Source organism: Bos grunniens, chromosome 3 (genome assembly GCF_055505025.1).
Source record: "Bos grunniens cultivar Pamir isolate PY7600 chromosome 3, Bosgru_T2T1.0, whole genome shotgun sequence".
NCBI lineage: Eukaryota > Metazoa > Chordata > Mammalia > Artiodactyla > Bovidae > Bos > Bos grunniens.
Window position 1 is genome coordinate 43,051,425 of NC_141167.1, and position 22,623 is coordinate 43,074,047.

The 22,623-nt window shown below is 37.1% G+C and overlaps 1 protein-coding gene and 1 pseudogene across 10 annotated transcripts in view; one reads left to right on the forward strand and one right to left on the reverse strand.

Moving 5' to 3' along the window:
* DNAI4 (dynein axonemal intermediate chain 4) overlaps window positions 1–22,623 on the reverse strand; it is a 98,529-nt gene that overhangs the window by 59,266 nt on the left and 16,640 nt on the right. For 8 of the 10 annotated variants that reach the window (XM_086390429.1, XM_086390434.1, XM_086390431.1 and 5 more), the window contains 3 exons: window positions 13,488–13,672; window positions 12,045–12,157; window positions 1,606–1,762 (listed from right to left, as the gene is read on the reverse strand). In XM_086390429.1, coding sequence (XP_086246555.1) covers window positions 1,606–1,762; window positions 12,045–12,157; window positions 13,488–13,672 — 455 coding nt within the window. The remainder of the gene's footprint in view (window positions 1–1,605; window positions 1,763–12,044; window positions 12,158–13,487; window positions 13,673–22,623) is intronic. The other 2 variants (XM_086390438.1, XM_086390437.1) reach the window with 1 other exon arrangement.
* On the forward strand, window positions 18,353–19,314 carry LOC147375557 (translocon-associated protein subunit alpha pseudogene; annotated as a pseudogene).

A 22,623-nucleotide genomic window follows, 5' to 3' on the forward strand; every position in this document is an offset into this window, starting at 1 on the left:
TACATATCTATTCAATTATGTCTTGTTTAAATTTTAAATGCTTACTTTTTAATAACAAAGATTAAAGCTTTGTTTACTTTTTAATTTTAACAACTATATAAACTAAACTTTATTTTAAAATTCTTTTAAAATGTTTTTGCAATTATCAGTCATCATTTTGATAGTTTCTTAGGGTTAATGATGTTTTAACTCTATCTTATTTTTCTTCTAATATTTTTCGTTATTTTTGACTGTGCTAGGTCTTCATTGTTGTGTGTGGGCTTTCTCTAGCTGCAGCCCTAAGGGTCTTGGTTTAATATAAAAGCCTCTCTTTTGATTCTCTCAATTTGGGAGGGGGGTCCAAGACTTGCCGGTGGGCTCTAGATCCATGTGCTAATATTATCATTTTCCTCTAGCATCTCTCCCTGATTTTAAATCACTTATCTATCCCATTGTTATTCTTTTCCTTTTTCTGGTCCTAGGACTTTTCCCTTATGTCTCATGTACTTTAAAAAAGTATGTTATTCAAGATCTAATTGTATTGTATTTTATAGTCCAAACAATTTTACAATATTTTATATTTGGGTAAAAATAATACCTTAATTATGCTAGTGATGAATTTTTTAGTACTATGAATCATATTCAAATTATACTTGAAGGCAAATAATCTGAATAACTATATAAATACTAAATAATCTATTTATGTAGCTATATTCGGAGAAGGCAATGGCACCCCACTCCAGTACTCTTGCCTGGAAAATCCCATGGATGGAGGACCCTGGTAGGCTGCGGTCCATGAGGTCGCTAGAGTCGGACACGACTGAGCGACTTCACTTTCACTTTTCACTTTCATGCATTGGAGAAGGAAATGGCAACCCACTCCAGTGTTCTTGCCTGGAGAATCCGAGGGACGGGGGAGCCTGGTGAGCTGCCATCTGTGGGGTCGCACAGAGTCAGACACGACTGAAGCGACTTAGCAGCAGCAGCAGCAGCCATATTAATTTAGTCAGAGCACGCTTTGGAGCAAAGAAAATTATTTGAGATAAAGAGGGGTATTATATAATGATAAAGGGGTCAAGTCTACAAAAAGATGTAACAATCCTTTATGTATATGTACCTAACAGCAGAACTTCAAAATACATGAGTCAGAAATCCATTTATATTCATTAATAAAGAGAAATGGAAAATCTGCTCTCAATAGTAAATTCCATCATATCCCCATAACACATTTTCCCTTCTTAAGTTTAAGTTGTTTTGAATATAAAACTGGCAGTCATTTCTTTTTAAATTGAAAATAATTCATATATGTATAAAAGAAAAAAATCATTAAAACCTATACTGAGACTTAGAAGCTTCCTTTATTTCTTTTGTTATTTAACTTAGTAGCTCACCTATTTTTAAAGAATATGGTACAGCTATGAGTTACTCCTCTAGGAAGAACATACAACATATATACTTTACATGTAATTTCATGGGGTACAAATATCACTTTATAGGATGCAGTTTCACAAGGCACATATACCACCAGTGTTTATCTGGAAATCCTCAAAGACAGAAACAAAGATAGAGCCCTCTGATTTAGCATTTAAATTACAAAAGCAATGTAAATGATTAAACCACACATACCTTACTTTCTCAGCTTCTTCAGATTCTACAGAAAACATAACTGTTGGTAGATTTAAAAAGTTCATTGTTTCTGTCTCTGTGAGAATTATCTCTACAGTCTTCTCCAGGTCTTCTTTTGTTATAATTTTTCCAGGTGCTGTCCTCATAACTCGTAAATCTAAAATATATAACTTAATGAAAATAATCTATTAACTGCTAATTTTAATCATCACTTCATCAAAATGTCATGATGAGTCATCCATTGCAGGTGGCTTTATATGCTCAAAGAATACGTCATGTTGTGAGATGTAGTCTATTTAAACTTTCTGAAGCCAAACTGGATCCTATGGCTCATAAACCGTCTCTGCTGCTGATACATCAAGCTTACTCCAATATCAAGTGTATAGTCATGACTACAAGGGCATCCCATTACATCTATCCCATAATATTAACAGGGAGATTAAGGTAAATGACTGTTGATACAACTCAAAAGGAATATGGACAAGTGTATTTCCCAAATAATATGCAACCCTTCTCCGAGTCCTGAAGCTAATTTCTTGTCTATATCTAATATCTTGTCTATATCTTCTTGTCCTTCTAATCTGTTGACTTTTGATTTAGATGATAGCCCACCTCTAATCATCTTCACCAAGAGCTCAAAAGATTCTCCAATGAAAGTTGTGGTTAAATACAGGAGAAAAACAGACTTAATATCCACACAAAAAATACATTGGAAAGGGTTAATCCCAAGTCTGTAGTCTAGTCAGAAGTCCAAGGTCCTTAAAAAATTTCACTGAGGACAGAGTTTCAGGGCTGGGAGTCTGGACTTGGTTGTGTGGGTAATAAAGGAGCCATGACAAGGATATATAGGTCAGAATTCAATGTTTTATGTTAAAAATTAGGGTGAGAAGCAGGGATCCATGAGATTCTGACATGGGTAAAGCTTGAATAGGCAAAGGGGATAAACTTTCCAGAGATCAAGGCTTAGTCTCCTTAAGAAGGCCCAGAGTATGAGAAAAACACCTTTTTCATAGCTTAAAAAAAAATACAAGCTACTAATTCCACAAATCAATCACCAACATTTGGAACTGATAAATAAATTAGAGTATACTCATCTATGAATATTAAGTAGTAATTAAATATGATATTAAAATTATGAAAATGTTTGTGATAAAATGTTAAGTGACTAAATAGTCCATGACAAAATCCACAGTATGATTGTAACAATTAAAATACTAGTGCCCATGGAGAAGCTGAGGAAACAAAATTTTAAATTACCAATCCTTTACAGTATTGGATAATTCTTTTTTAAAATGTTTTTAAATTTTTATTATTTATGCAATAAATTTAAAATGAGGGAGAAATGATTTATATAAGTAAATCTACCTACATAGCAGATATAGGATAAGTGAAAAAGTAAATAAAGTATCCACATGGACACAACTGGAGATATATCTAGTCCAAACTGTTAGTTTGATCAATGAAGAAAATGAGAGACAGGCTAAGTGAGAAGTTTAAAGTCACACAGGCAGTTTTGAGCTCTTCTCTAAACTTCCTTTCTTTAAGACCACCAGGTCTTCATCCAATATTTAGTTACATATACCTCAAAGTAGCTACGACAAAACTAGACAGCATATTAAAAAAGCAGAGACATCACTTTGCCAACAGAGGTCCATATAGTCAAAGCTATGGTTTTTCCAGTAGTCATGTACGGATGTGAGAGTTGGACCATAAAGAAGGCTGAGCACCGAAGAATTGATGCTTTCGAATTGTGGTGCTGGAGAAGACTCTAGAGAGTACCTTGGACTGAAAAGATATTTAAACCAGTCTATCCCAAAGGAAATTAACCTTGAACATTCATTGGAAGGACAGAAGGTAAAGCTGAAGTTTCAATACTATGGCCATCTGTTGTGAAGAGGCGACTCGTTGGAAAAGACCCTGATGCTGGGAAAGATTGAAGGCAAAAGAAGGGAGTGACAGAGGATAAGTTAGTTAGATAACATCAACAACTTAATGGACATGAATTTGAGCAAACTTTGGGAGATAATGGAGGACAAAGGAACCTGGTGTGTTACAAACAGTCCATGGGGTCACAAAGAGTCGGACATGACTTAGCAACAACCTCCTCAAAGTACCATTATGACACAGATATGCTAATTATAAAAATGAATGATCTTACAGTAGATGGAACCAATAGAGTAACACCTTAGTTACCTACCATGATTGAGGAAAGTCGTAGATTTCTTTTACTTAGTGGCAGAGGATCTACCACTCATAGACAAAACCCTAGGATGGCAGAAAGAATTTTTGTCTGGATCTCTCTAGCAACCTTTGCGTGAATGTTGGTTGAATACGTTATATATTGAGAAACTGCTTCAAACTCCACTATATACCTATAGAATTTGTCTATTTATTGACCAGACACCCTAACCCTAAATGGACTTTAAACCAGATTTAACTACATATCACTCTCCACCTAGAAACACATCACAATATATCAATCTGCCTTGCCTGTTCTTATTTACTGCTAATGATGGAGGGAACATAGTTCCACTCCTGACGATTCTTACAGAAGGAAGAAGCTCTAGAATGACAATCTTGGCTCTTCTCCACACCTTTACTCATGATTCCCATTGAGAGGGTTGCGGTAGGCCTGAGATGGTCTGATGTTTTATTGAATGGGTGGGTAAGTCTGTCAAATTTGAGAGTTTAACAGCAGGCCTTTATTCATAATGTGATATTCTGGCTCTAATATACCATATCTACATTTATTACATTTTTCAATTAATTCAGAACTGCATAGGGGAAAGGGATGTCATTACTTGGCTACCTTCAAAGACTCCAGTAGCTAATCATCTATGAAGTCTTCCTTGGCCTCTGCATAAGCTAGAATTGGTGTGATAAAATTGCACTGCAATTCAGTCACACAAGCATCTTATTCTCACCCTTCCTCACAAATTACATACGTATCAAGACACTTTATAAGTTCACGTAAAAGATAGCTATTATTATTCAATTGTTCTGTGAGACCACCCACAATCTATAAGTAAGACGATGTTTTGGCTCCTACCTTGCCATTAAAATCATAAGCTTTTGTAACCATAAGCCTCCTTTTGGTTGTACAGTAAAAACAATGGTTCTCAAACTTCAGCATGCAACAGAATCATCTGGAGAACTGATTAAAGACTGCTGTGACTCACCCTTAGACATTTTTTTGACATTTAATAAATATTAACTTTAGAATAGTTTTATATATACAGAAATCCACAAGAATATTACGAAGAGTTACTGTATACCCTGTACCCAGTGTTTCCTATTGTTAACATTACTTTGGTACCTTTATCACAACTAATAAACCCAAACTGATGCTTCATTATTAACAAAAGTGAATACTCTATCCCAATTTCCTTAATTTTTAACCAATGTCCTTTTCCTTTTACAGGATATATTGTAGGATATATTATGTACATGTATATACATGTAGGATATATTATGTCTATTGATTGTGTCTTCTTAAGTTTCCCTACACAGTGACAATTTCTCAAACTTCCCTTGTTTTGATGACCTTGAGTTTTGAGGAATACCGGTCATGTATTCTGTAGAATGTCCATCAGTTCAGTTTGTCTGATATTAGACAGGTTATGGATTTCTAGGAGGCAGACTACAGAGGTAAAGTGTCATTCTTATATCATATCAAGGGTACATGTTATCAACATGACTTACTACTGATGATGTTCACCTTGACCTGAGGTAGACTTTGTCAGCTTTCTCTGCATTAAAGTTACTCTTTCCCTCCCCTTCTATATCCTGTACTTCTTAGAAGGAAGTTGATATGCAAAGCCCACATTTAAATGAGACAGTTAAGCTCCACCTTCTTGAAGGAGAAATATCTATATAAATCATTTGGAATTCTTTTGTATACATTTGTTCTCAATCATTAATTTAATCAGTCATTCACTTGAATCACTATGGACTCATGGATATTTACTTTATACTTTGGGTTGTAATCCACTATTACATAACATATTTTGTTCTTGAAATTATTCCACCTATTACCATCGCAAGATGTTGGCTGCTATGTCCTTTTCACATATCTCAGATTTTTTGTTTGTTTAATGTGGTTTTTTCTCTTTAACACTTATTTCAGTTCAGTCACTCAATTGTGTCTCTTTGCGACCCCCTGAACCGCAGCATGCCAGGCCTCCCTGTCCATCACCAACTCCCGGAGTCCACCCAAATCCATGTCCATTGAGCCAGTGATGCCATCCAACAATCTCATCCTCTGTCGTCCCCTTCTCCTGCCCTCAATCTTTCCCAGCATCAGGGTCTTTTCAAATGAGTCAGCTCTTCGCATCAGGTGGCCAAAGTATTGGAGTTTCTAATACTTGTTTACTTTCTGATTTACCTTATATATTCTCTGTTCCAGTCTAGAAGCAGTCATTTCTCTAAAGACCCCTGGTTCCTTTTATTGGAGAACAGTATCAGAAACCAAGATCTGGGCACTGGGTATGCTTGTTGTTATAGGGGTGTCATTTCTTCTAGGCTTTCTTAGCAGAGAGGGCTTAAGAAATATTTGTCTATAGTAAACCCCCCCAACCACACACATATAATCTACATATACATTAAGCTAAACATTAGTTTACTCTTTCTGACTCTCACTCAGTATCATATGGATAATTCTAACCTTCTCCCTTTGTTTGCCTGCAATCTCCAACTCCAATGACAGTGAAAAAATCTAGTGCGTACTATCTGCCTCCCACTTATTTACATGTTTAATATTAGTGCTGCTGCTGCTGCTAAGTCACTTCAGTCATGTCTGACTCTGTGAGACCCCAGAGACGGCAGCTCACTAGGCTCCCCTGTTCCTAGGATTCTCCAGGCAAGAACACTGGAGTTGGTTGCCATTTCCTTATATATGTACAATGCTTCAGATTGTTAACTCACACTCCAGTGGAAAATGACTCTATCCAATAAGAGTATGGAGGCTATGTGTACCTCCATGCTTTTAATCTTCTAATCTCCATTCAATTTCAATGTTACTTAGAGCTATACCTCCTCTGACATCCCTGTCTCTCAGTGAAGTAGTCATATATTTCTAAAGCAGTTAGATTCTTATGTCACAGTTTGTATTTCATTCTGGGTGCTCTGATCTCTTGAATTTGTTTTTTTTCAATGTAGTATATTAAGGTTGACTCTTTGTGCTGTAAGAGTCTATGGATTTTGATAAAAGTATAATGTCATGTGTCCACTACTATGGAATCACACAGAATAGTTTCACCATCCTAAAAAATCCACTGCACATTTCTTTTCACATGGACTATTTCTTTGATGTTCAGGATTCATTCTATGATAATTAAATCAGAATTCTGGACATGTGATCTAGGTCATCAGTATTTTTAATACTAATTTATAAAAGTGTTATATATTAGAAGCATGTGGGAAATTTTTAAATATACCCAAAAGTGTGTTATAGCAGGACTGAACCAGCTTGCAAGGGGCAATTATTAAATTATCAGGAATTTTGTAAGCTAATCATTAAATAGTCATTATTCAAAATTAAATTATATAAACTTACAACTAAATACATATTAAAAACAAAGATAATAACCACTCAAAAATGACCACTTCCTATGTTATTAAATTTTATTATTCTCTAGACTCTTGAAGTTATTTATATTTATTGCATCTGTATTGTAAAAATACTGAATAACAATGTTTCACTAAGCATGTCTTGTAAGCTTCCCACTCAGAAATTTCATGTTGATAGCTTGAATTTGTTGGGGGTGAAAATATTTATACCACAGAAATTGGCAAATACTACAAATCAGGACTTTCTCTACTTCAGAGTAGGTTAGTTTTATACTTATCAGCACACCACTTCTTATGCCTAACCCCCTCTGCCAGATATTCCTATATTGTTGGCCTAGAGTAAGACATGAGTGTGGGAAATTTTTAAAGGTATATAGATTATGTTACTGTGCATTCAAGATTTAGAAATGTGAATCTAAATGAGTTGCCAGGTCATCAGTTCAGTTCAGTTCAGTCGCTCAGTCGTGTCTGACTCTTTGCGGCCCCATGGACTACAGCACGCTAGGCCTCCCTGTCAATCACCAACTCCCAGAGTTCACCCAAACCCATATCCATTGAGTGGGTGATACCATCCAACCATCTCATCCTCTGTCGTCCCCTTCTCCTCCTGTCTTCAATCTTTCCCAACATCAGGGTCTTTGCAAATAAGTCAGCTCATCGTATCAGGTGGCCAAAGTACTGGAGTTTCAGCTTCAACATCAGTTCTTCCAAGGAACACCCATGCCTGATCTCCTTTAGGAGGGACTGGTTGGATTGCCTTGCAGTCCAAGGGACTCTCAAGAGTCTTTTCCAACACCATAGTTCAAAAGTATAAATTCTTCGGCACTCAGCTTTCTTTATAGTCCAACTCTCACACCCATACATGACTACTGGAAAAACCAGTTTGGTTTTGCCTCACTTACAGAGGCTTGATTTTGTAGTTAGAATTAGCCAGCAAACCAAGATGATATAAGCATCGATACTATTCTTCAACACTTCTGGAGGTGAAGTTTTGATACTTTTGATTGTTTTTGTTAGAAACAAGTAGAGGTAGTAGCTGTGCTGGGATTCTCCAGGCAAGAATACTGGAGTGGACTGACATGCCCTCCTCCAGGGGATTTTCCCAATCCAGGGATCGAACCTGTATCTCTTAAGTCTCTTACCTCGGCAGGTGGGTTCTTTACCACTAGCACCATCTGGGAAGTTCTTAGAGGTAGGCCTCAAGGCAAATTGTTACATAAAGATTATTGTCTTTTTCTTAAGAGCAATGAAAATTCATTGAAGGGTTTTAAGCAGTGAGAATGAAGTTAGATTGCTAAAAATATCATTGTAATAGGGATAGAGTAGGATAACTAAATGGTTTAGAAATCCCTCTAAAGGATTAAAGACAGAAAGGGAATTTTAAGGGAGTTTGGGGAGACTGTTATAAACTACTGACCACTCAAGAAAAGAATCTACTAATCTAGCAAAAATCCACACTACCTTGAAGAAAGACCAGGTGCATCTAAGCACCAGGCACACTCAAGCCACAAACTCTGATTGTTAAAACACAAGACAAAATATATATAGGGTCTGAATCTTGTTATTAATACATGAAGTCAGGGAGTTAATGGTTCTTGAAAAGTAGCATTTCTGCATGTAGTCAAGACAGAAACACAGGTGAAAAGGGAAAGAAAGTAGGTGAAAGGGGACATTATACCAAAACCCGAGATGAATTACTATGTGGTGGTGGTGTAGTCACTAAGTTGTGTCTAACTCTTGTGACGCCATGGACTGAAGCCCACCAGGCTCCTCTGTCCATGGGATTTCCCAGGGAAGAATACTACAGTGGGTTGCCATTTCCTTCTCTAGGGGAACTTCCTAACCCAGGAATTGAACCCAGGTCTCCTGCACTGCAGGTGGATTCTTTACTGACTGAGCCACCATATGTCATCATCCTTCTAATAATATAGATCTGATTTAAATAGTGTCATGACAGTCCCCATTAGAACATATAGGGTCAAAGGAAGAACTAATGATGCAAGCCATGCTGTCTACCCAAAAATGAGGAAGAAGATGATCTTCTCTCCTGCCCACTTATTCTTTAACTCTAAAAAAACAAAAGCCCTTTTTGTTCTCAGGGCTGTGCTCCCTTGTTGGCCTGCTTGTAGTACTCACAGGAATCCTGTGCTTATATAAATCCACTCTTGTCTATCTTTGCCTCACATTGAATTCTTTCTGCAAGGAGACAAAAGAATCTGAGCTTCATTAAGTCCTGGCACAAGGTGAGCAGTATCAAATAAAAGACAGTGGATTTGAGTTCCCTCTCAAGTTAGGGAATTGTAGGTTCAAGCCCCAATATAAGGTGTGGCTTAGTTTGAGTCGCAACCAAGGAGTGTGGTTTCAACTCTGCATGTAGTTTGGAAAAAATTGGAAGGTGGCAAGAATATATGTAGAGACTGCTGGGGAGGTTATGACAATAATTTAATTCTCTTTCTTCCATCCTGAGAGGATGGGCTTCTTCCTACAACAGACATTCCTAATGTCTTAATTTTCACTGCTAAGCCTTTCTCTCTTCTGAGGCCTCTTTCCATTAATACTGCCTGAAAAATCAAGTATTTGGTTTTTCCAGCCTCTCTTGAAGCTGGTGGTTGCAGTGTGACACAGTTCTGGCCAGTGAGATAAAAGCAGAAATACACAGGAAAAAGGAAAGCTTCTGGGAAACGTTTACTCTCCTGATAAATGAGGGAGATGGTACTGGTGCCCAGAGTTGGGACAGGTATTATGAGGTCCTGTGGCAAGAAACGAGAAACGGTGAAAAAAGGATAGCAGAGCTGCCAGTTCTGATTCTGATATAACTATGCCACAAACACAAAGCCAAAAGCTATCTACCTTTTAGTTCAGTTCAGTTCAGTTGCTCAGTCATATCCGACTCTTCGAGACCCCATGGACTGCAGCACACCAGGCTTCCCTGGCCATCACCAACTCCCAAAGCTTGCTCAAACTCATGTCCATCAAGTCAGTGATGCTATCCAACCATCTCATCCTCTGTCATCCCCTTCTCCTCCTGCCTTCAATCTTTCCCAGCATCACGGTCTTTTCTAATGAGTCAGTTCTTCTCATAGGTGGCCAAAGTATCAGAGCTTCAGTTTCAGCATCAGTCCTTCTAATGAATATTCAGGACTGATTTCCTTTAGGATTTACTGGTTTGATCTCCTTCAGTCAGTCCTAGGGACTCTCAAGAGTCTTTTCCAACACCATAGTTCAAAAGCATCAATTCTTTGGTGCTCAGCTTTCTTTATGGTCCAATTCTCATACCCATACATGACTACTGGAAAAACCATAGCTTTGACTATATGGACCTTTGTTGACAAAGTAATGTCTCTGCTTTTTAATATGCTATCTAGGTTGGCCATAGTTTTTCTTCCAAGGAGTAAGCGTCTTTTAATTTCATGGCTGCAATTACCATCTGCAGTGATTTTTGAGCTCCCCAAAATAAAGCCTGTCACTGTTTCCATTGTTTCCCATCTGTTTGTCATGAAGTGATGGGACCAGATGCCATGATCTTCATTTTTTGAATGTTGAGTTTTAAGCCAGCTTTCTCAATTTCCTCTTTCACTTTCATCAAGAGGCTCTTCAGTTCCTCTTCCCTTTCTGCCATAAGGATGGTGTCATATGCATATCTGAGGTTATTGATATTTCTCCCGGTCATCTTGATTCCACCTTGTGCTTCATCCCACCCAGCATTTCACACGATGTACTCTGTATATAAGTTAAATAAGCAGGGTGACAATATACAGCCTTGACATACTCCTTTCCCAATTTGAAACCATCCATTGTTCCATGTCTGGTTCTAACTGTTGCTTCTTGACCTGGGTACAGATTTCTCAACAGGCAGGTCATGTGGTCTGGTATTCCCATCTCTTGAAGAATTTTTCACAGTTTGTAGTGACCCACACAGTCAAAGTCTTTGGCGGAGTCAATAAAGCAGAAGTAGATGTTTTTCGGGAACTCTTTTGCTCGTTTGATAATCCAATGGATATTGGCAATTTGATTTTTGGCTCCTCTGCCTTTTCTAAATCCAACTTAAACATCTGAAAGTTCTCAGTTCACATACTGTTGAAGGTCTGGAAGGAATAGCAACTCCATGTATATCTACCTTTAACTTCCTTTAATGTGGAAAAACTGTCTTCATTTAAGCTAATAGTAGTTGGGTATTCTGTTACTTGTCAGAAGCATTCTGTTACATAGTCTAACACCAGAACAAAGAGTTCATTAAGCACTTTTCCTATAAATAGTTTAACCAATCCTTCATTGTCATCTCAGAGGAAAAGACATCCACACCACACTCCAGCGCAAATGTTCCTCAAGGAAATAGCCACTTCTTCCAGTGCTTTAGTCAACCACTATTTCCTCTTTGATCTTCACTCACATAATCCTTCGTATTATCTCATGTTTTTATCTTCTACCTGGACTGAGTCTCTCCAATTTGTTCTCCTGACAAATTACTAATTATCTCTAAAAACCCAATTCAAAAGTCAATAATGTTCTTTATGAATGTTCTCCTGCTTTTTACTTTCCACCTCATAGTAATCTTTTCTAAGTGTTTCCATCACATTATGTCTCACTATGGAATCGATCACAGTATATCAGAATTATTTGTCTCCTGAGTTAGAAGCTGAGCTTTTTTAAACAGGGTTTGTGATTACTGAGGCTGTTGGTGCAAGGGAGTCACTTGAGAATTTTACAAACTATATAAACATTACCCTGATAATTCTCATGTAGCTGTGGCACAAGCCAGCATTTCGGAGTGATTACCATAGTTCTTCTGTCTCAAACACCCAAAAAATAATGAGCACATTTACAAAGAAATAATGAAGTGTTACTTAAATAAAAGACTGGATTCTCATTACCTGTAAAACTAGACAATCTTTCCCGTTTAAAGGACGGTTCTTCTAGGTCTTCTGCCATTGATTCACTAGTGGATACACTTGACTTAGAAACTGTGCTGCTTCCTAAAACTGACCTTTAGCAATGAAAAACAACATTATTTATTTATCCATATGTCCTTATAGGCAATTAAATGTATAAATGAAAACTATCAGATACACAGAAATCAAATACACTGTAATCATATAAGCAAAAGTGATAAAAATAATTCTTTAAAAATTAAGTTGATGATTAGTGTTCTTTAAGTAAAAGTCTTAGTCCTTTTGTCTAAGGTCTTTCAATGTATTCCCAAAAGTATGTTTAGGATAAAAATCTAAAATACAGCCTATCTACCGAGATTCTCCATCTCATCATCATATCACAATTCTTCTTTTTTTTAAAGTTCCTCAACCTTATGGAGCTCTCTTACCTCAGGGCCTCAGCCTGGAATACTCTGCCTTTAATCTTCACCAGGTTTCTGCTCATTATTCAAATCCCATCTTAAATGCACTTTTATTCAATTTGATAAATGTCTTCTCAAGATTTAATTTAAAATAAAGTTTATATATTTGGTGGGAAATCAATACATTGAAGAGTCCAAAAATAATTTCCTTTAAACATAGGAACTTAACATTACTCCATGATATTACATACTTTTTCCTTTCTATTTATAGTTTCAACTGGCCTCCAAAAGGTTGGGCTCAGTTTATTGGAACATGCTTTATTTTGCACAGAACTCCCATGGTATCTGTATGGCAATTTGGAGGTAGATTCTAGACAGCATATTTTCTCCTAAAATTTCGTGCTTAGTTAACATCTAGAACTTTTAATTTGTCAGATTGAAAGTTACACACTAAAGTACTTCCCCATGATCTTTTAGATTGTTTTAGGAATACTGTTTTATTATCACAAAGATTGAACTTCTCTATTGGAAGCTCTAAAAATTTTCAATTATGTAAGTATCTGCATATGTAAAAGCAAAACAGATGATTTACCAAAAAAAAGTTCTAAAACAAGACAGAAATCAAAGCGTAGGAGAATAAGGATTTATATGGAAGAATAGGGAGGAAAAAAAGGGAAGCCCCTAATTGCAGCATAAAAGAAACTGAAGAAAACTAAAGAAATATGTCTGTAATGCTAGGTCCCATCTTTTTGGTTCCTCAGGAAATCTTGAGTAAAATCTATATATGTTTTCACAAATATATATAGAATATATATATTGGTAGGAGTTGGTAGGTGTTGGTAGGAGTATAGACGTAAGCCCCGCATCTAGTTAAAACACACGACGAACACGAGCGGTGGCATACTAGGATGAGAGAGCAGAGTTGGCAGACAGGACAACTGACATCTAACTTCCACACGTGCAACTTAAATGGAAATATGTAGGAAGACATAAACACAAAGAAGCATAGAATAGTATACTCTACCTTGTAAACTGCCCTAACATACTAGGATTTATTGTATTTTGATAAAGGCTATAGGAAGCTATGAAGTCTGATGTATGTGATCCGTCTTGTGAAGTCAATAGTTTATTTGGCTTTCCTGTACCGGAATATGGATCTGGACGGTAAAGAGGTTTGGGAGTAACATCAACTCCATGTATATCAGTCACCTGTAGAAAATAGTGATTTAAAATAAAATAAGTAAAAAAGATGGGGTTTCTGTATAACAAGTTCTAAAACTAGGGATAAAAATGGTAGAGAAAAAGATAAAGTGTGTAGGATAGGACAAACATGAAAAATTGAATGATAAAAGATTTTATGTTTAAAAAACTTCTAAACTGAGGTAATACAACTTAAAAAAATCTCATTCATGTTTTATCTATATACAAGTAATACATATTAATTTTGAGAAAATTAAAAAATGTAGAAAGATAATTCTGATTGTTAATATTTTGGTATATTTATATATAATCTTTAAAAAACCCACAATTTTTCATTTAACATTTTATTAATATACATTACCCAAGTTACTACACATTTTTGGCTTATATGTTTTGGGCTAATTTTCAATTATGAAATTTAACACATACAGAAATGTAATTAAAACATAACAATATAGTTAAATAATACAAAGCAAACATTGTTATAATTGCAACTAAAGTAAAAAATTAGAACACTTAAAAGAACCTCTAGGAGACTTTGCTCCTTCTAGACAAAAACAGCTCCGCTGGTTTTTGCTCCTTCTGTGTTACTGCCTCTCCCTCCCTCCCAAGTGAATATAATTAACTTGATTTTGGCAGTTATTTTCTTTCTTTTTTTAATAGTTTTTTTAAGTATGCATTCCTAAATAACAGCATTTACTTTTAAAAACTTATATTGAAGTAATATATACATAGACTTATACACATAAATGATAGCTTAATATATTTTCATAAACAGAAGACACCCAGGTACCTACCATTCAGACTTAGAAAATTACCAGCATGTTAGAAGTTCCTTCCCTGAGTCTCCATCTCCTACACCAAAGGTAATGATTATTTTGACTCCATGGATTAGTTTGGCCTGTTTGTAAACTTTATTTTGATGAAATCAGGAAGCATGTACCCTTGGTATCTGGTTTCTTTTGTTCAAAATTATATCCACATTTGTGAGAGCCATTCATATGGTTAAGTAGAGTTGCAGATGGTTAATTTTCACTGTTGTGCAATATTCCATTGTGTCAATATATCACAATTTATTTATTGTTCACAGATTTTCGGTAGTTCCCCAATTTTTGGCTAGTACAAATGACGCCACTATTAAGATGGATGTGCATGTTTTGCTGACTATACTGTATGAATTTATGTTGGGTGTATGCCTGAGGGAGATCCCTGGGTAGGGAATTATTTTATGTTCACATATAGTAGATACTGCTAAAAGGTTTTCCTCCCAAGTGGTTCCCACCAACAAAGTATGAGAGAATTCTGGTTGCTACAGATTTTGGTTAGCACTTAGTATTTACCTAGTTTGGCAAGGCCATTTAGTTTTTAAAATTTATAATAGTCATATATTATGACTGAATTATCTGACGTCTTCTGTTCAGCAGCTCATTTTTATTTATCTCTCCATATTGTTGCATGTATAATTGTTTATAATCACCAATAATTTATTGGTGATTGGTTGTGTCTGTTGGATTAGCATATCATATTTTATTTATCCATTTTACTTTTAATTGACACGGAATTGTTTCCAGTTTTTGGCCATCATGAAAACTGTTTCAATAAATATTTATGTAAAAGCATATTGTTATACACAAGAATGCATTTCTGTAAGGGACAGATAGATGTGGAATTGAAAATCCCATGGACGGAGGAGCCTGGTGGGCTGCAGTCCATGGGGTCTCGAAGAGTCGGACACGACTGAGCAACTTCACTTTCACTTTTCACTTTCCTACATTGGAGAAGGAAATGGCAACCCACTCCAGTGTTCTTGCCTGGAGAATCCCAAGGACGGCGGAGCCTGGTGGGCTGCCGTTTATGGGGTTGCAGAGTCGGACACGACTGAAGTGACTTAGCAGCATGATTAGATAACACCAAACTCTTTTCCAAGTTGACTGTAAGCTGTTCATGATTGCCAGCATTGTGACAGTTGCTGTTATTCTATATTCTCATCAACAACTAGCATTGTCAGATTTAGAAATTTAAACTAGTATGGGTATAGGTATACAGGTATCTCATTTTGAACTTTTCATAAAGTTGAACTTCTTTTCATATGCCTATTCCCATTCTGACTCCCTTTTTCGGAGGAAAATGTCCCATACATGTCCTTTGCACACTTTTCTATTGAGTTCTGTCTCTTTAAAATTTACATTAGAGTTCATTAAACGTCCTGCAGTCATGAAGTCAAATGACGGTTGCTTCTTGGAAGGAAAGCTATGATAAACCTGCTGCTGCTGCTGCTAAGTTGCTTCAGTTGTGTCCGATTCTGTGCAACCCCATAGACGGCAGCCCACCAGGCTCTCCTGTCCCTGGGATTCTCCAGGCAAGAACACTGGAGTGGGATGACATTTCCTTTTCCAATGCATGAAAGTGAAAAGTGAAAGTGAAGTCGATCAGTCATTTCCGACTCTTAGCGACCCCATGGACTGCAGCCTTCTAGGCTCCTCCATCCATGGGATTTTCCAGGCAAGAGTACTGGAGTGGGGTGCCATTGCCCCCACTCCAGTGTAAAACACTCATTAGTGTAAAACACTAAGATCAACATTCAAAAAACTAAGATCATGGCATCTGGTCCCATCACTTCATGGCAAATAGATGGGGAAACAATGCAAATGGTGACAAATTTTATTTTCTTGGGCTCCAAAATCACTGCAGATGGTGACTGCAGCCATGAAATTGAAAGACGCTTACTCCTTAGAAGAAAAGCCATGATCAACCTAGACAGCATATTAAAAGCAGAGACGTTACTCTGCCAACAAAGATTCGTCTAGTCAAAGCTATGGTTTTTCCAGTAGTCATGTATGGATGTGAGAGTTGTATCATAAAGAAAGCTGAGCAGTGAAGAATTGATGCTTTGAACTTTGCTGTTGGAGAAAACTCTTTAGAGTCTCTTGGACAGGAAGGAGATCAAACCAGTCAACCTGAAAAGAAACCAACCCTGAATATTCATTGGAAGGACTGACACTGAAGCTGAAGCTCCAATACTTTGGCCACCTGATGAGAAGAGCTGACTCATTAGAAAAGACCCTGATGCTGGGAAAGATTGAAGGCAAAAGGAGAAGGGGATGGCAGAGGAAGATGGTTAGATAGCATCACCCATTCAATGGACATGAATATGAACAAACTCTGAGAGACAGTGAAGGACAAGGGAGCCTGGTGTGCTGCAGTCCACAGAGTCACAAAGATTCAGACATGACTTAGTGACTGAACTACAACAAAACGTCCTATGAATTTTTTCTGTTTTATGCGTTGAAAATGTCATCTTTCACTTTATGGCTTCATTTTCCTTGTTGCTGTTGTTCAGTCACTCAGTCATGTCCAGCTCTTTGCGACCGCATGGACAGCAGCACGCCAGACTTCCCTGTCCTTCACCATTTCCCAAAGTTTGCTCAAGCTCATGTCCACTGAGTTGGTGATGCCATCAAACCACCTCGTCCTCTGTTGTCCCCTTCTCCTCCTGCCTTCAGTCTTTCCCAGCATCAGGGTCTTTTCTAATGAGTCACCTCTTCACATCAGGTGGCCAAAGGATTGGAGCTTCAGCTTCAGCATCAGTCCTTTCAATGAATATTCAGGATTGATTTCCTCTAAGGTTGACTGGCTTGATCTCCTTGCAGTCTGAGGGACTCTCAAGAGTCTTCTCCAACACCACAGTTCAAAAGCATCAATTCTTTGATGCTCAGCCTTCTTTACGGTCCAACTCTCACATCCATACATGACTACTGGAAAAACCATAGCTTTGACTATACAAAACTTTGTTGGCAAAGTAATGTCTCTGCTTTTTAATATGCTACATTTTCTTTGTAGTATCTTTTAATAAAAAGTTCTTTTTCTTAGCACAGTTGAATTTATCACATTTTCCTTTTTGGTTTACATCTTAGATTTTTCATCCAGGAAAACATTCCCAATCCTTAAATTATGAAAATATTTTTGCTTTTCATGTTTAGAACTATAATACACCTGGAATTGACTTTTGTGTATACTATGAGAAAGGAAGCCAATATGTTTTTATTCCATATGAATACCCAATTGTTTCAACAAGAATTTTTTAATGTACAATAAATAATGTACATTTATTATAAAACAAGTGTTTATATGTGCTTGAGTCACTTGTAGACTTTTTGTCTATACCTTTGTTAATGTTACACTTTTTATAAAATTTGTTACCTAGGAGAGTAAGTCCTTTCACATGGTTCTTATTCAAGAGTATCTTGGGGACTTCCCTGGTGGAACAGTGGATAAGAATCCACCTGACAATGCAGGGGACACAGGTTGGATCCCTGGTCCGGGAAAATTCCTCATGCCAAGGAGCAACTGAGCCTGTGCTCTAGGGCCCACGAGCCACAACTACTGAGCCTGCATACCACAAGTACTGAAGCCTGCACGCTCTAGAGCCATCAAGCCACAACTAAGGAGCCCTTGTGCCACAACTACTAAAGCTTGCGTGCCCTAGAGCCAGCAAACTGCAACTAATGAGCCCACATGCTGCAGTTACCAATGCTCATGCACCTAGAGCCTGTGCTCTGCCGCAAGAGAAGCCACCATAAGCCCATACACCGCAACTAAAGAGTAGTCCCCACTCTCCGCCTCTAGAGAAAACCCATGCACAGCCACGAAGACACAGTGCAGCCAAAAATAAAAATTAAAAAATGAAATCTTTTAAAAAGAGTATCTTGGATTTGCGCCGGAGCGGCTGAGAGCTCTTGCGGTCGGGCTCCTGGATGCCGGAGTGGCCGCGCCATGAGGTCCCTCCGCCGCCTGCTGCTGCTTCTCCTGCTGGTGCTCCCCACCACCCTCCTGCTCCGAGGCGGCCCAGGAGGCTCATTGGCAGTGGCTCAGGATCTTACAGAAGATGAAGAAACAGTGGAAGATTCTATAATTGAAGATGAAGACGATGAAGCAGAGGTGGAAGAAGATGAACCGACAGATTTGGCTGAAGATAAAGAGGAAGATGATGTATCAGGTGAACCCGAAGCTTCACCAAGTGCAGACACAACCATCCTGTTTGTGAAAGGAGAAGATTTTCCAGCAAATAACATTGTGAAGTTCCTGGTAGGCTTTACAAACAAGGGTACAGAAGATTTTATCGTCGAGTCTCTCGACGCCTCATTCCGTTACCCTCAGGATTACCAGTTTTATATTCAGAATTTCACCGCTCTTCCTCTGAACACGGTCGTGCCGCCCCAGAGATAGGCAACCTTTGAGTACTCCTTCATCCCCACAGAGCCCATGGGCGGCCGGCCCTTCGGTCTGGTCATCAACCTGAACTACAAGGATTTGAATGGCAATGTTTTCCAAGATGCTGTCTTCAATCAAACAGTTACAATTATCGAGAGAGAAGATGGGTTAGATGGAGAAACCATATTTATGTACATGTTCCCGGCTGGTCTCGGGCAGCTGGTTGTCGTCGGCCTTCATCAGCTCCTGGAATCTAGAAAGCGCAAGAGGCCCATTCAGAAGGTAGAGATGGGAACCTCAAGTCAAAACGACGTTGACATGAGCTGAATTCCTCAGGAAACTGAACCAGATCAATAAAGCTTCACCAAGAAGGTTGCCCAGGAAACGGGCACAGAAGAGATCAGTGGGATCTGATGAGTAAATGTTCCTTTGTGCAACAATTCGGTCTTTACTCAACCCGCCCTAATGTTTTTCGGCCTGATGGGAATTAGTGCAGAGAAGCTGTATCACCATAGAAGGCAGCTACTACTTATGTGTGGACTGAGCAATCAGTCTGTGGTGATCACATTGCTGAAAATGCACTGCATTTATTTTTCTAAAGTAACAAATTTGTTTTTTTTTAAACCATTAAAATCTATGTATGTGAAAAAAAGAGTATCTTGGTTATGCCTATGCTTTAGCAGTTTTACATAAACTTTAGTATTACCTTGATAAGTTCCTGGAAAAAATAAAATAAAAAAAAACAACTTTTGAGATTTTGACTGAAATTGCAAAGAACCTATAAATCAAAATTTGGGTAAAACTTATATACTTAGAATATGGGCTCTTATTATGCATAAACAGCTCTCTCTCCAATTGTTTGGGTCTTAATATCTCACAGCAAAATTTATAGGTTATATGTATCTTTGTTAAATTTATCCACAAGTATTTAATGCATTTTAGTACTATTATAAATGGCATCATTAAAAAATATGTAATTTTTGAAATATGTGTGGCTGGTATATACAAATATATAGTTTTTGCTTTTGATTATTTTTGTTATCCAATAATCTTGCTAAGCTCTTACTAATTTGATAATTACTAGGTGATTTAAAATTTTATATGTAGATAATTGTGTCATCTACAAATATTCAAAGTTCTGTTTCTTCCTTTTCCAAATCTTATACTTTACATTTCTTTTTCTTATCATACTGAAATGCCTAAGACTTCCAAGAATGTTGGATAGAAACGGTTCCTTCTTAGAAATGCTTTACCATTAAATATGATCATTGCTATAGGATTTTATAAATAACAGTAAGGAAATGTCTTGTGATTTCATTTCAGAAGAATCTTTTAAATCTAGAATAAAATTTTTATCTTATCAAATACTGTATTGAGATGATCGTACGCTTTTTTTCCTTTAAGCTATGAATGTGGTGAATTACACTGATGGATTTTTAAATGTTAAACCAATATTAATTCCTTGATATAAACTCAACTTTCTTACAATGTTTTGTCTCTATTGTTATTGAATTTTAATATTTTACTGAGGATTTCTCCATCTATGTTTCCAAGTGAGATTGACTTGTAAAGTTTATTTCTCATACTGTTGTAGTCAGATTTTGATATCAGGATAAGTCTAGCCTCATAAAATGTTTTACGGTATACCCACTTTTCTTGTTCTGTTTTTGTCCTTATGTGTTTGGCATGTATCACTAGTGAAACCATATGGGCCTGGAATTATCTTTGACAAAAGATTTTTAAATTACTCATTTATTTAATAAAAGCTTCCAATTTTCATTTTTATTTTTCTCTTTTTAAAATGTTAATTTTTCCATTTTATATCAATTTTCAAATCTTTCAAAATTTAAAAGTGGCATAAAGTTACATACAATCTGCAAGGATTATCTTTTTAAATAGCTTTGAAAGTGTACATGTCAGTGGTTTTTAGCGTATTCACAGATATGAGCAACCATCACCACAGTTAACTTTAGAACTACCTCAAGAAGAAACTCTGTATCCTTTGATTCTGACTCCCTAACACTTGTCTCTCCCAGTCCTTGTTATTGTTATTCAGTGGACAAGTCATATCTGACTCTTCAGACTGTGGACTGTAGCATGCCAGGCTCTTCTGTCCTCTTCTATCTCCCAGAATTTACTCAAATTCATGTCCATTGAGTCAGTGATGCTATCTAATCATCTGATCCTCTGCCGCCCCATTCTTTTGCCTTCAGTCTTTCAGTCCAATCTCCCAGTCTTAGGCAACAACTAATGTATTTCATGTCTTTACAGATTTCTCCATTCTGGACTTTTATGCGAGTGGAATCACAAAGAGTGTGGTATTTTGTAACTGGCTTGTTTCATTTAGTATAATGGTTTCAAGATTCACCCACAATGCTGCATGCATCAGTAGTTCGTTCCCTTTTGTGGTTGAAAAACGTTCTACTGTATGAATATATCACATTCTGCTTAGTTATTTGCCCACTGTTGGATATTTGGGTTGTTTCCACTTGCTGACTATTATGAATAGTCAGGGTTTGAAGTTTCAGGGTTTGAAATATATCTTAATTTCTCTTGGGTGTATATATATCTAGAGGTAGAAGTGCCAGGTCATTTGGTAAGAGTATGTTTAAACTTCTGCTGCTGAGTCATTTCAGTCGTGTCCAATTCTGTGCGACCCCATAGACGGCAGCCCGCCAGGCTCCCCCGTCCCTGGGATTCTCCAGGCAAGAACACTGGAGTGGGTTGCCATTTCCTTCTCCAATGCATGAAAATGAAAAGTCAAAGTGAAGTTGCTCAGTCGTGTCCGACCCTCAGCAACCCCATGGACTGCAGCCTACCAGGCTCCTCCGTCCATGGGATTTTCCAGGCAAGAGTACTGGAATGGGGTGCCATTAAACTTCTGAGTTACTACCAAACCATTTTCCAAAGTGTCAGGACTATTTTATATTCCTATCAGTAGGGTTCTGGTTTCTTGATATCCTTGCCAACAGTTGTCATCAGACTTTTTGATTCTAGCCATCCTAATGAGTATAAAGTAAAGATCTCACTGGTTTTGATCTGCATTTCTCTGATGACTAATAATGTCATGCATCTTCCCATGTGCTTTTTGACCATTTATATATTTGACTCATTTCTTTGGAGAAATGAGTATTCAAATTCCTTGACCAATTTTTAATTGGGTTATTTGTCTATTATTTTTAGTTGTAATTCTTTATATATTTCATATACAAATCCCTTAACAGATAGATCATTTGCAAATATTTTCTCCCGTTCTGTGGGTTGACTTTTTACTTTCTTGATTATGTTCTTCAAAACACAAATATTTTTAATTTTGGTAAAGTCCAATCATCTGCTTTTTTTTCTTTTGTGGTTCACATTTTTGGTGTCATATCTGAGAATCCTTTTCAAAGTCCAAGGCCATGAAGATTTACCACTTCTAAGTTTTTTAGTTTTAGCTTTATATATATGTCTTTGATTCATATTGAATTAATTTTGATATGGTATGAGGTAAGGGTCCAACTTCATTCTTTTGAATGTGGCTATCCAGTCATCCCTACACTATTTATTGAAGACCCTCTTAAAACAGTCATCAAACCCTTATCAAAAATCAGTTGACCATTGATGTAACAGGTTTATTTCTAGACTCAATTCTATTCATTGATCTGTATGTCTATCCTTGTGCCAATCAATACCACACTATCTTGATTTCTGTTGATTTGTAGTAAATTTTGAAAATGGGAAGTGATAATCTGCTTACTTTATTCTTA